Below are 12,282 nucleotides of genomic sequence, written 5' to 3'. Positions count from 1 at the left end.
TTAGTGGCAGGGATCAAAAGAAAGCTCAGTGAGGCCTCCGTGGAGCTCAACCGACTCCTCCGACCATGACATGACATCACCAACAAGGTGGCCGCCACAGGTTGCTTGGCTGTAAATCTCACTGGATGTCAACACTCTGGACCAGAACTGGAGGTCTGACAGCTCTCCCACAAAAGACTGAGTGACGTCAAAGCGGCCTCCCATTGTGTCCTGTGGAGGGAGAAGCAAATGTGTCAAAATGTAGAGCTGATATTTAAAATGTTACTACCTTCTAGGGATTAGAAAGTTGTTCTATAAGATATGAAACTGGTAAAAATGACATTTTTAGTTTGACACAAATTTGATCAGTAAAGCCGAGGCCCTAAAAATGAAGCCAATACTAGAATGTCTTAACCCTGCTTTCTTTCTAATGACCAACATCATTTAGACAATAAAGATTCAGTGCATATGTTTATATCTACTGAAAGGCACTATACAAAGTCAGCTGTTTCAAAAAAACTTAAAAAATTTAAACTGACAACGTTTGGCCTTACAAGCTCAGCTCTCCACACTACAGACAGACTATCAGTCACAGTAAAGAGACCCTCTTACAAGTCCAAGGTTTAACATATCCAGATGCCATAAAATAATCTGGTCCTTAGCCAGTCTTAAATGAGATAGATATAACAGATGAACTACCAAACATGACATATTAGATCATATCATTATTTAACAAAAATTAAATCACAATGCAGCAGCAGTATTGATACGAATTAAAAAGGAAAGTAGGAGCCAGGTGCTGGTAATCTATAGAAGCAGAAGCTTTAGCATTTTTCAGGTCAGGAAGTGTAACACAATGCCAAGAACAAAACATATGATCAATGATCAGAAACACTTGTTCCTGCCCATCAGTCTGGAAAGGATTATAAGGCCATTTCTGAAACAAGTTCAAGTCCATCATTCTACTGTTAGACAGATTATTCACAAGTGGAAAGCAGCTGCCAATCTTCACAGGAATGGAGGCCATGAAGTGCTCAGAGAAAATGCACAAAAAACAAAAACCTCATCTGAAGACTGTAGAGGCCTCACTTAGCATGTTAAATGTTAAAAGCTTAAGCTTGCAAGTAAGTTACAAAACAAACCACAAGACAACTGCAACAATGTCCTTTGGACAGATGAAACCAAAGTGGGAATGTCTATATGCAGAAACCAATCACTGCTTATCAACACATACGTCTAATACACTGTCAAGCACGGTGGTGGAGGGGTGAGGATTTGGACTTGTGTTGCAGCCACAGGACACAGGCACTTTGCAGTCATTGAATTAACCTTGAACTTCTCTGTATACCAAAGTGTCTAATATGAGGCCATCTTTTCAACAGCTAAAGCTTGGCTGACACCTGCTCGTGCAACATGACAATGATTCAGAGAATGAAAGCAAATCTACAACAGTATGGCTGAAAAAGACAAGAATGCATTGAATGCATTGAATGCAATACAATGCAGAATTACAAAAGCCCAGTTAAAATCCACACCTCAGTTTCATTAAAATGCTGTGGTGGTTAAGGCAGCTGTGCATAAACGAATTCCTCTAAGAGTCAAACAGATAATTTTACATGAAGTTACTGCCACTAATGCTGGTTCTACAAGATGCTTTGGTTTAGTTTTTATTAAATAAATAATGACCCACACATTTGACTTTGTATTTACTCAATTTAAAACCTCTTATAGCAAACATTGGGGTATAAAATGAATTGGCATACCTATATCTGCTGACATAGTCTGTATGTGACATTATTATCCCGCAGTCAGAAGGCATGTTGTGTGTCATACCTGCTCCTGACCAAGGATGAAAATCCCTCCTGGTTTGATTGGGTGCCAGGCTGACAGGTTCTGCCCTGTGCCTTTCTTCGCTCCATCCTGGTAGGCCTCCCAGACACCATCACGTGTGGACCACGTCACGCACACGTGATGCCACTTTTCATCTGTCATAGTTATGGGCAAAGTCGCCGCCTAAAGAACCAGGTGGAGAGACAAAAAAAAGAGATTTTATTTATTTATTTACTTATTTTTTAATTTTTATTTGGAAAAACGTCTCATAACCTTCAAGTAAAAGATTATCCAAGGGTCGCGATGGCACGGTTTACACCTGATCAAGCCTTAAATGATGTGAGATGTTATCATGTTGATGGAGTAAAAAGAAAAAAAGACTGATAGCCTGCCATTAATTTTGCACGAGTATTCACACAGTAGCAAGCCTTATCTGCAACTGTTATCGATTGTCGGGAAAGTGGATTAATACAACGTGTGAATCTTCTCTCATTTCATCCTCATAAAACATTGTAGAAAAGTAATTAAACTCTTAGATTAATCTACATTCTGAGATCATTGAACTGTGTCAATGATCAGTTTGATAACTGCCAAGTGTGTGACTCACAGACAACAAACACGTCAGTTTATCCCTCCTGGTATTGTCTGTGCTACAGACAATTAGGCCAATCAATTACAATAATCAGATTATTGTGTTGTTCGTTTGTTTGTTGAGCTCACTGCACGAAGTACTGGGGCACAGAAGGGAAATAGACAAACACCTGTCTTCCGTTTAGGGGAGAATTAAAGATTAGGAAGCTAATTGACTAATTGAATTATTTGTTTGTCAGCAGTCTGACTGGGTTACTGTCTGATTACTGTCATTTGAACTGAGACATCTGCAATCTTTTTCTAGGAGAAACAACCGAAAGACAATTGCAGGGGCTCGTTATATATGTCTAATCTGCATTAGAAGTATACAGAGAAGTACCAAAATGTGAACAATTTGTTACAAGTGAAAACAACCAAAATAAATATAAAAATGTTTAAAAAGTCAAAATCAATGTATATTATGCCAATGAAGTTTGAGGATATTATACATTTTAAGAAGACTGTTTTAGTAAAACTAAATAATAAATACATAAATTACAGCAGATATTCAAAATGCTAATCACTGTTAAAAGGAACAACCAGTAAATGAGCTCTATAGTTTTTGTGTATGAATTTGAGTATGTGATTGTGACATGAGATGACAATATTATATATATCATTTACATTGCTCTGGAGTCTTTACTAGAGAAGTTTTTGGCTAGTTGAGAAAAATATTCACACCCGAGTAAATTTGGCAGATTATCATCTTGCTCTGACTCTTATTTCTTGGTGGTACGGTACTACTAGCTGTCAGTAACACTGGTCATGTTGGTGAAAGTATATTCTTTTCTCTACTTTGGTACAGCCAAACTAGTGTGGAGTAATGCTGAACTTATACCTTGTTACTCTTTGATGCAGTGAAACGTGAGCTAGTTCTAAATCATCATCACACATTAGCAGATAAAGTCCTTCTTTTGCTCACCACAAGCAGTTTATACAACCCGACCCTGCTAGACTTTGATTAGTCAGGATAACCTGGATTGTATGTGGTCTACAAACAGGAAACCAGATAGCTTCTGGGACCAAACATCTTCTGACTTGCCTAGAGATTCTTCACATTGATGTGCAAGTATTTTCTTACAGTGATAAATTATTTAGTGACTGGTAAAAAGATCCCATAAACCTTTGCACTATAGGCTGAGCTTCAGAACTAGCTTTTGTGTCCAGATTCATCAACATTTAGATCATAAATCACTGTGACATGACATGGTGACAGGCTTTACCTTGTCATTAATTAGCAGCTCCATGGGATTGCTGCCCCATTCAATAAGTACCAGCTCATTAGCTTGCCCGGGCACCGAGTAGGAGAAGGGAGTGCCAAGACCAGGACCTGCACCTGCCTTCAGCCACAGGCAGATGGTCAAGGCAAAGATCTCCGTCACCACTGACCGCCTCATCCTGCCATACATGTAGTTAGTCCTCATGGGGAAGTCTAACAGGAAGGCAGTGGGACTCTTTAGCTTTTGGTTCCCTGGTGAGATGGAGAATAAATTTAGAGTCATGTTATTCATTTGTGATCAACAAATACTGCTGTCAAAGACTTTTGTTAGACTATTTTCTATATGCATTAGAAACAAACAAGTTATTTTTTTCTTTTTCTTGAATTGTTCCTTTTTCTGACCCAATTATTATGGAGATATTCTCTATCTACATGATATCAATATAATTATTAAAGGCAAAACAATGCTCTGTGCTTGCTTTCATCATTCATCATATAAATGAGGTAATTATGGGTCATAATAATCTACTAGCACCAACCACAGCAACCTAACTAATGGGGTTTTTTTTTATAGGGCAACCTCCAATAAAAGCCGGATAATAGTAGGTACAAAGATATTCTGTAATTATTAAATAATAAATGAGAATTCAAATTCATCCCTAAAATAAATCATGAGTGTGTGTAGCTATGTCTGTGCGCGCATGTATGTTTACCATGGTCAGTGCTGCTGTGGTGCAGTTGGCTTAGTACTGTTTCCAGCTTGCTGTGTCCAGTGCCCCTCAGACTCGTTTCTTTACTGGTGTAAGGAAGCCGTCGCGGGTGATGATCATTGTCATGGTGGTGGTCATCGTGGTGGTCATTGCCATGATGGGTGTCATGGTGATCATCGTGGTTGTCATGATGATCATCATGGTGGTTGTCATGGTATCCAGGTCGATGGTGGTAATCGTGATCTCTGTGATGACTGTCATCATGATGACCATAGTGATCATCATGATGATCGTCATGATGGTCATTATGGTGGCTGCTGAAATGATTATAATGCCGACCATGGTGCCCATCATAGTGGTGGTCACGATGGTGATCACGATGGCGATTATGGTGTCCAGTGTGGCGGTTGTACCAATGCCTATTCTGGTGGTTGCTGTGATGGGTATTGTGGTGGTCCTCATGGTGGTCCTCATGATGGTCATCATGGTGGTCATCATGATGGTCATCATGGTGGTCATCATGGTGGTCATCGTGGTGGTCATCGTGGTGGTCATCATGATGGCTATTGCCATGGTGGCCATCATGATGGCTATCATGGTGGCTGTTGCCATGATGGTCATCATGATGATCTCCATGGTGGTCATTATGGTGACCATAGTCATGGTGATCTCTGTAGTACCTGTGTAGCTGTTCCTCTAAAGCATTGATCTTCCTCTGCAGAAGTTCTCTCAGGGAGCTGGAATAGGAGCTGGAGGAGTTCCTGGCCTGTAGACAAAGAAAATAGTGCTTAATAACTATACCTACCTATAAATGATCTATTACCTCCACAGAGTGAAAACATCAATCCAATCAGGTTCTGCTATACTTTGTGTACTTAAAACTGATAATCCCCATCAATGTAGTAACAATTTCTTCTATTTAAACCACAGCAATAGCAACAGAGTTCAACAGGTCCTGCTGACATTGTGGGGGATCTTCATAGAGCGTCTCAGCGATTTGTGCAGGGCAAAAATGATGTCAGCACTGACCTGGCTCACTTGAATAAAGAGAACTGGATTTTGGATTATTGCTGAAAAAAGGTCTCAAAAATAGAAATTTAGAATATGTAGGTGTTTTGATAACTAGTATAATCATCACAAATCTAAGGACCCTTTAGGATTTTTGAAAGATTAAGTACCTTTATAGTAAAATGAACTATGGTAGTATGACTTTAATGTTCCCACCACAAAGCTCCTATGTGTGGCATCATGACATTTAATGTCCCTGAAGAACATGGGTTTCCTGAAGCAGGTATTTGGGTATTCAGTTTCATATTTTAAAACAAAATGTGAAAACATGTGTAGGACTTGCGTTAACCACAGACCTCATTTGAAACATTCCAAAAATCTATTTAAGTAAGGCACTGATTTCAAGACAAGGCTATTTCAAACTCATTACTGGAGAAAGATACTGACTTTAACTGCATGATTGTGACTCCTTGTCAGTTTTGTCTATTAGCAAAACTATAAAAAAAGATGTCAAAGAAAAGGACTGTAGGGGGAGAAAGGTGAGTGCTGGTAATAAGAGTTTTACAACAACAACTTTGCATTTTAATGCTTTAAACAAGAACCAAAGGTTATATCAATACAATAGTACAAGAGGAACTTCAGTATGACATTTAAAAGTGCAGGGGGAAAAGTTTTCTTGTCCTCTTTTTTCCTCTCCCTCCTTCATCCTCGTCTTCCTCACCAGCAAATCCGACTTTGTTCCCTGCCAGCACACGCCACGATTAATAGCCTTGTCAGGAAGGATGAAGCTAATTGAAAGTGAGGTTGGCTAGCGCCCTTCGGTGCATGGCCAGAGGCTGGTGGTGTAGACATCCTGTTAGAGGGAGAGGCTGAGGGTAAATCCTGGCACCAGTTCTGTTTTGTCTCACACCTTCAAGTGAGATCGAAAGGGATTTTTGGCAACACTTTCCCTCAGCATGACCTGAGACCACCTACACTAATAATGAAGCTTTTACAGGCCAGTTGGCAGCCAGGTTTAAGACTCACATTACGACATCAGAATAATGAAACTATAACCAAAGTGAGACAGCAAAACCACTTAAATAGTTGGGAATCTGGAAGGATTATAACAACTGTAAAAAACATCATTAAGATGTTTATTGCTTTGTAAGTTTATGTTAATGAATTTAACATTATTGTCTTTTTAAACAACACAAACGCTTGATATGAACCAGAGTTATGTTTTCATTTTAAGAGACCTCTAGCCCTTGTCTTAGTAAGTGCCTGTATCATTTTTCTTGGTGTTGTTCTAATATGTGTTTAATGTTGTAGAGGGTCTCATTATAAATTAGTTTTTGGTGTTTGAACCCAGTGAGGGGGTTGATATGTTAATAAAGTAGTATTGGTCTGTATGAAATTTTCCCCATTCACGACAGCTATATGGGGAGTGAATTTTAATATGCTTTACATGCTGTAATGTTAACAAATCTGATAGTTGGTTCCTTTTTATCTTGTTCAGCTTTTGATTGTACTTGGGGTATTTTGTTCTATGTCTGTTTTCTACCAGCCAAAGTTGTCGTAGTAAATTATAGACACCATGGTGATTGTAGTAGGTTTGGGTAGATCAACACCCAGTCTCCCAGTCGAAAGTTATACATGTTTGGACATTCCTGTTCTATTATACTGGAAACCCATGTAAAATTTGTTGGAGGACTTATTAAATAGGAATTCCATCCATCCATCCATCTCTGCTGCTTATCCTTATCAAAGTCATTGGACGGCTGGATGAGAGGTGGGGTACACCCTAGCACCCTAGACTTTCTTGCTGTGAGGCAACGGTGTGCTTTGGAAAGTCTTTGAAATAACTGACTTTCTATGTCAATAACTAACTGATGCTGTTTGAGGGGAGCTGGAGCCGAATGATTCAGTTTCTTTTATTTTATAGTGACAGAAGAAATAAAGATGGCTTGGAGAACAGTGAAGGAAATTGCAGGACTTCATGGAAAGTTTTGAAAATATGATCCTGTAACCTTATTGCAGTTTTCATTTGCACTCTTCCACATCCTGCTGGCTGTTAGACAGTCGTGGGTTTCCAGCATGACTGTACTTTTGTGAGAACCACAAGACAAAACTTTGATTTGCATTTGGTATGAATTCATTATAACAATGATTAGTAATTAGCTGTGTAGGGTAAACATTCATTTTAAATATATAGTTATATTATAAATATATATTATTTTAGAGAGTGTTTTTAGAGAGAAAGTGATATGTTTGTGTGTTCGTGTGTGTAGTGATTTACTTTAAGGCAAGAGATTACACACAAGTTCAAACACAAAAAAGCTAAACCAGTATACAAGAATTACTGGGGAAAAAAGATTTTTCTTTAATCTAAACTCTTTGTCATTCTGTCGGTGTTTAAATACTATAGACTGCTTGTTTTCCACCAGGGGAGCTTAGGGGCAGGGATAGCTCAGTAGGTAAAGTGGTCGCCCCATGATCGGAAGGTCGGCGGTTCGAATCCACTTAACGGCTACCCTGAGGTACCCCTGAGCAAGGTACCGTCCCTACACACTGCTCCCCGGGCGCCTGCTTAGTGGGCTGCCCACTGCTTCACTGAGTGAATGGGTCAAATGCAGAGAAAAACAAGTAATTTCCCCATGGGGATCAATAAAGTATCCATTATTATTATTATTATTATTAACTTATCCTACTCCTGCTGGCACACAGAGGTTAAGATCAGGGGTGAGAGCTAATCAACTTAGAGCTTCTTCCTGTTTTGAGCTCGACCTTGGCCACTGATATCCAGGAGAAAGACAGAGAACGATGCAGAGACATTAACTCTGAGACAATAGTCAAGCAGCTTTCATATTAGCATTGTGGGTGGTACGTGTTTCATAGTGACTGGTGGGTGGTTTGTGATGAGTGTGTGAGACAGATTGCCCACAACTTCTGAATGCTATTTTTTTTAATTTCCCCCAAATTATTACAAAAACATAAATTAAAAAATTAATGATTTAGTCCTGAGAATATGCATTAACTATGATGCAGTAAAATGTACAACATCCATAGAATAACCTTCAGGTTACTATGTCCTAATGAAACATATCCCTCGTTTTGGCAGCAGATAACAAAGGCAGCTGATTCGGTGACTGAGCATGTGACTCTCAGTGACGTAAGACGTGACCCCAATTAAGTCAAACCTTTAATAGACTTCTGCTTGTCTGCAGCTTTTCTTTGCAGACACATTATAGACAATTTGAATTTTCTTTGTGCAAAAAGTGTAGTAGGTAAGGTTTATAAAGTACACATACACACTCACAAAGTGCCTGACACACAATTACAATTAAAAACAAATAAATGAATAAATAATTAAAAGAGAAATAGTAAAACAGATACATAAATAACATGAGAGCATTAAGAAAGCGCAACTCCACCCAAATGGCGCGGACCACAATTACCACGATTAAAACAGCTCGAGCTCTTATTGGTATCTACCATCACACAAAATTGTGATATTTCAAAACATGGGGACCCTAGACTGTTAACAAACAGATACTAAGCTCACCAATGACAGCACTCAAACTCCACTGATACAAAAAGGCTTTCAATGAACAACAACAATGAACAATGCTGTGGATTATTCATTGCTGTGCATTGTTTCTGCCCTCAGAAAGCTTGGAATAGTGAAGAGGTCCAGGCACACACGGTAAAGTCACCGTTTGGTAAGCTAAGATTTTAACAGCCATTTCCCTCATAATTTATTGCAGTGCAATCTCAGTTTAATTACTCGGTTCATACTTTTTAGTATTTCTCCTGCATAACTGAGGAAGATATTCAGTGGATGTTCCCATGCGGCTCAGACTTTGGCAAGTAGCTCTCATGCATCTTTGAAATTTAAAAAAAGATCATTGTGCAGCAATTTTTAAAGCATGACACTTTTAAAAATTGCAAAACAAATCAAACTGAAGATACTGCATGGTCCCAGTCACCTGTCCTAGTGCGCAGTGAGTTCATTTATCCAGTTGTGATTTTTTTTTATTAAGTGCTATTAAGTGAGTACGCTACAAAAAATGATCAAACTATAATCTTTCATGCTTACCTGCAAGTTCTCCAGCCTCTCCTTTAGTGTCTGCAGGGTTTTTCCAGTCTGTTCTGGAGAGAAGGAACTGTGTTTGCTATATGACGAGCCCTTCCTGTTGTGGTCCAGTCTGTGGCTGCCGTGGGAATAATGGTGGTCATTGCTGTGATATCCTGAAGGCCCATGGTGCAGTGACAATGATGCATGATGGCTGCCGTGATGTCCATGATGGTCGTCATGGTGGGTACCGTGATGGTTGTTATGGTTGTTATCATGATGGTTTTCATGATGGTTTTCATGATGGTTGTCATGATGGCTATCGTGATGGCTATCGTGATGATTGTCGTGGTGGTTGTCGTGATGACTGTCATGGTGACCAGTGCTGTGGTGACCCCCAAAGCCCTCACATAAGGTGAGCTTAGCATTCAGCTCCCTGATTGTCTCTCGCTGGTCCAGGATGGTTTCCTTCTGCCTCACAAGGCTCTCACGCAAGTGCAGAATAGTGGCTTTGGCCTCGTCGGACATCATGCCTCGCCTGCTCCCGCCATTGTGGTCACTGCTATGGCTGTTACTGCTTGGTCCATGGGGCACATTGGGTGGCGAGAAGCAGCTGGGATCTGCTTCTGGGGGAATGGGAGTACAAACAAATTTGGGGCTAATGCCATAATCATATTCTATGCCAGGTGAACTACCTGCTGCTGCTGCACATGAAAGGAAGTAATAGAAAATAAGAGATCGTAGGGGGATGAAAGGGAGGACAAGCCCCAGAGTAGCTCCCACCCGTTGCACGTGCTTTGTAGACAAAGGCATTTGGCTCAGAGGACGGACGTCTCTGGCCATATCTGGTCAGAGTCCAAATTATTCCTCGGAAATTGACAGTCTTCAAAGGCTTTAGTTTTGTGGGGACAAACACCATCAATGGAAATCATTTGCTTCTGATTGAGAGGTGTTGGTGCTAATCATGTCAACAAAATAAATTCCCTTTAGAGGATAAGTGACAGAAACTCCAAGGAAGGGCTCTAAAAACACAGGGAACATTGGGAACAAAGGGGACTGTTAAACTCCAGCTGCTTGTCTTCAAGAACACCTTTTAGAATCACGCAAGCTTTCTTGGCACCATGGTAAGTTAACAGGTTGAGAAAGTTCAGCTGATAGATTCATCCACTTTGTCTGAGATGAGGTGCTGGGGCATCGCCAGACAGGTGATTTCTTCTGGCTTCAAAGACCTTCTGTGTTCGATGGCCAGGAATAATCCTTTTAACTTTGGCTTCTAACTATCCATCACATTGCCATTACCTACTGGGAGACAGAGAAAACAAGACATCAACAAAACAAGTCAAGAAGAAGAGAGACATAATGGAAACAAACAGCTAGCTCAAGCTTTGATCATCTCCACTCATGGTTTTAAGTATTATTTACAGTGCAATCAATATATGATTCAGCCAACTGGAAAACAACAACAACAACAAACCCAAAAAGCTACAGGTTGAGGAAAAAGTAAGACTGTCAAGAGGCAAAGTGAGACAAAGCAGAGAGGAGAGAACAGGTTTAAAGGACAGGAATTGGGTTATAACTGGAGACCATCTTAATTACTAAGTGAGTTTCCGGTTCACACTCATCTTTGAACTTGAGAATATTGATGTAAACAAAACCATAAAGAGTTTCATGACTCAATCATGGTTTTGATGCACTCATATTGAGAAGGAAAACTAGATAAACACCTTTTTCAACATTACCTTAAAAATCTGCTTTTGTTATAGTTCTAGCTGCAGGAAGGTACCAGAGCTGTTCAGCATCATAAGCAGTTGATCTCCACATATTAAAATGCTCATCCATGTGGTCAGCATGTTTTATTTTAACCAGCAGACTGCAGTTTAAGTTTAATGACTCACACACAGACAGACGCCACAGAGGGGAGGGCTGATTGGTGGTGGTGGTGGTTGGGGGTCTTCAGGGCTGCAGCAGGCCACAGTATAATCAGATTATGGTCAATTAATCTTCCGTCAAAGCCACAGGGCAATCATTCGAATAATGAAAGCTGGTTTTCTGCTGAGACAAGGGCATGCCTGTTGAGCCCAGTCACTCACACGAGTCTCATGAATCAGTGTCAGAACTTGTCCGCCTTCAGCCTGCCATGCTGACTGACTGTTTAAAAGCAGCACGGCGAGGAGAGACAGAGTCATACTCAAAGAAGAGGGATGTCCACATTATTATTGCACAGAAGAAAAGCATTCAACCACATCTACTGTACAATAGGTGTTCCTTATTGATGATGGACAACTAATAATAATGTATTAATAATTTATTTTTTTTGTTTATACTTGTTCTGTTAGACCTGAACAGCAGAGCAAGAAACATGCATCAACCGCATGCTCGTTGGTCTTGCCCGAGAGCGCGATGCAAAGCCAAGAAGAACAAGTTTCAGAACACACAGGAAAAGATAAGGAGCTTGTTCTTTCTAAGCTCCTTATCTTTAAACACCCACAACACACATTACATTAAGTACAAACATCCGATTTTCTGGCACCGCCCTTTCTGTGACACTGTCCTTCTGAGAAAAACGACAATGACAATACTTTTTTGCGATTTTAGGCATTTTTTTAAAATTACATATTAGCTTAGAATTTCTGGGAAATATACCAGTTGTCTTTCTTGCGAAGGGGTAAATAAGAACAGCATGTGTGTACAGTAAATATGAAACTACAGCCAACAGCCACATAGCTTTCCATGAAGACCAAAAACAGAAAGCCTTTGCTTTGTCTAAAGGTGACAACATCCACCTTTCATTAAGTCTAAAGCTCACTAATTGATGAGCTCTAACTTGTTAGTCTAATTTGTACAAAACCTGA

The 12,282-nt window shown here is 39.9% G+C and overlaps 1 protein-coding gene across 1 annotated transcript; it reads right to left on the bottom strand.

Annotated features, from left to right (window-relative positions):
- Positions 1–10,273, bottom strand: LOC308384457 (uncharacterized protein; the record flags this gene model as incomplete). Its single annotated transcript, XM_080863024.1, has 5 exons — positions 1–210; positions 1,813–1,992; positions 3,663–3,910; positions 4,372–5,134; positions 9,455–10,273. 5 exons carry the CDS (start codon positions 10,271–10,273, stop codon positions 1–3), a joined length of 2,220 nt encoding a protein of 739 aa, XP_080719150.1.
- Between the last annotated feature and the right edge of the window lie 2,009 nt (positions 10,274–12,282).

The sequence above is a fragment of the Rhamphochromis sp. 'chilingali' genome (assembly GCF_963969265.1).
Source record: "Rhamphochromis sp. 'chilingali' genome assembly, chromosome: 17".
NCBI classification, from domain to species: domain Eukaryota; kingdom Metazoa; phylum Chordata; class Actinopteri; order Cichliformes; family Cichlidae; genus Rhamphochromis; species Rhamphochromis sp. 'chilingali'.
The sequence above is the reverse complement of the archived record's forward strand: the minus strand, read 5'-3'. Positions and strand labels throughout refer to the sequence as shown.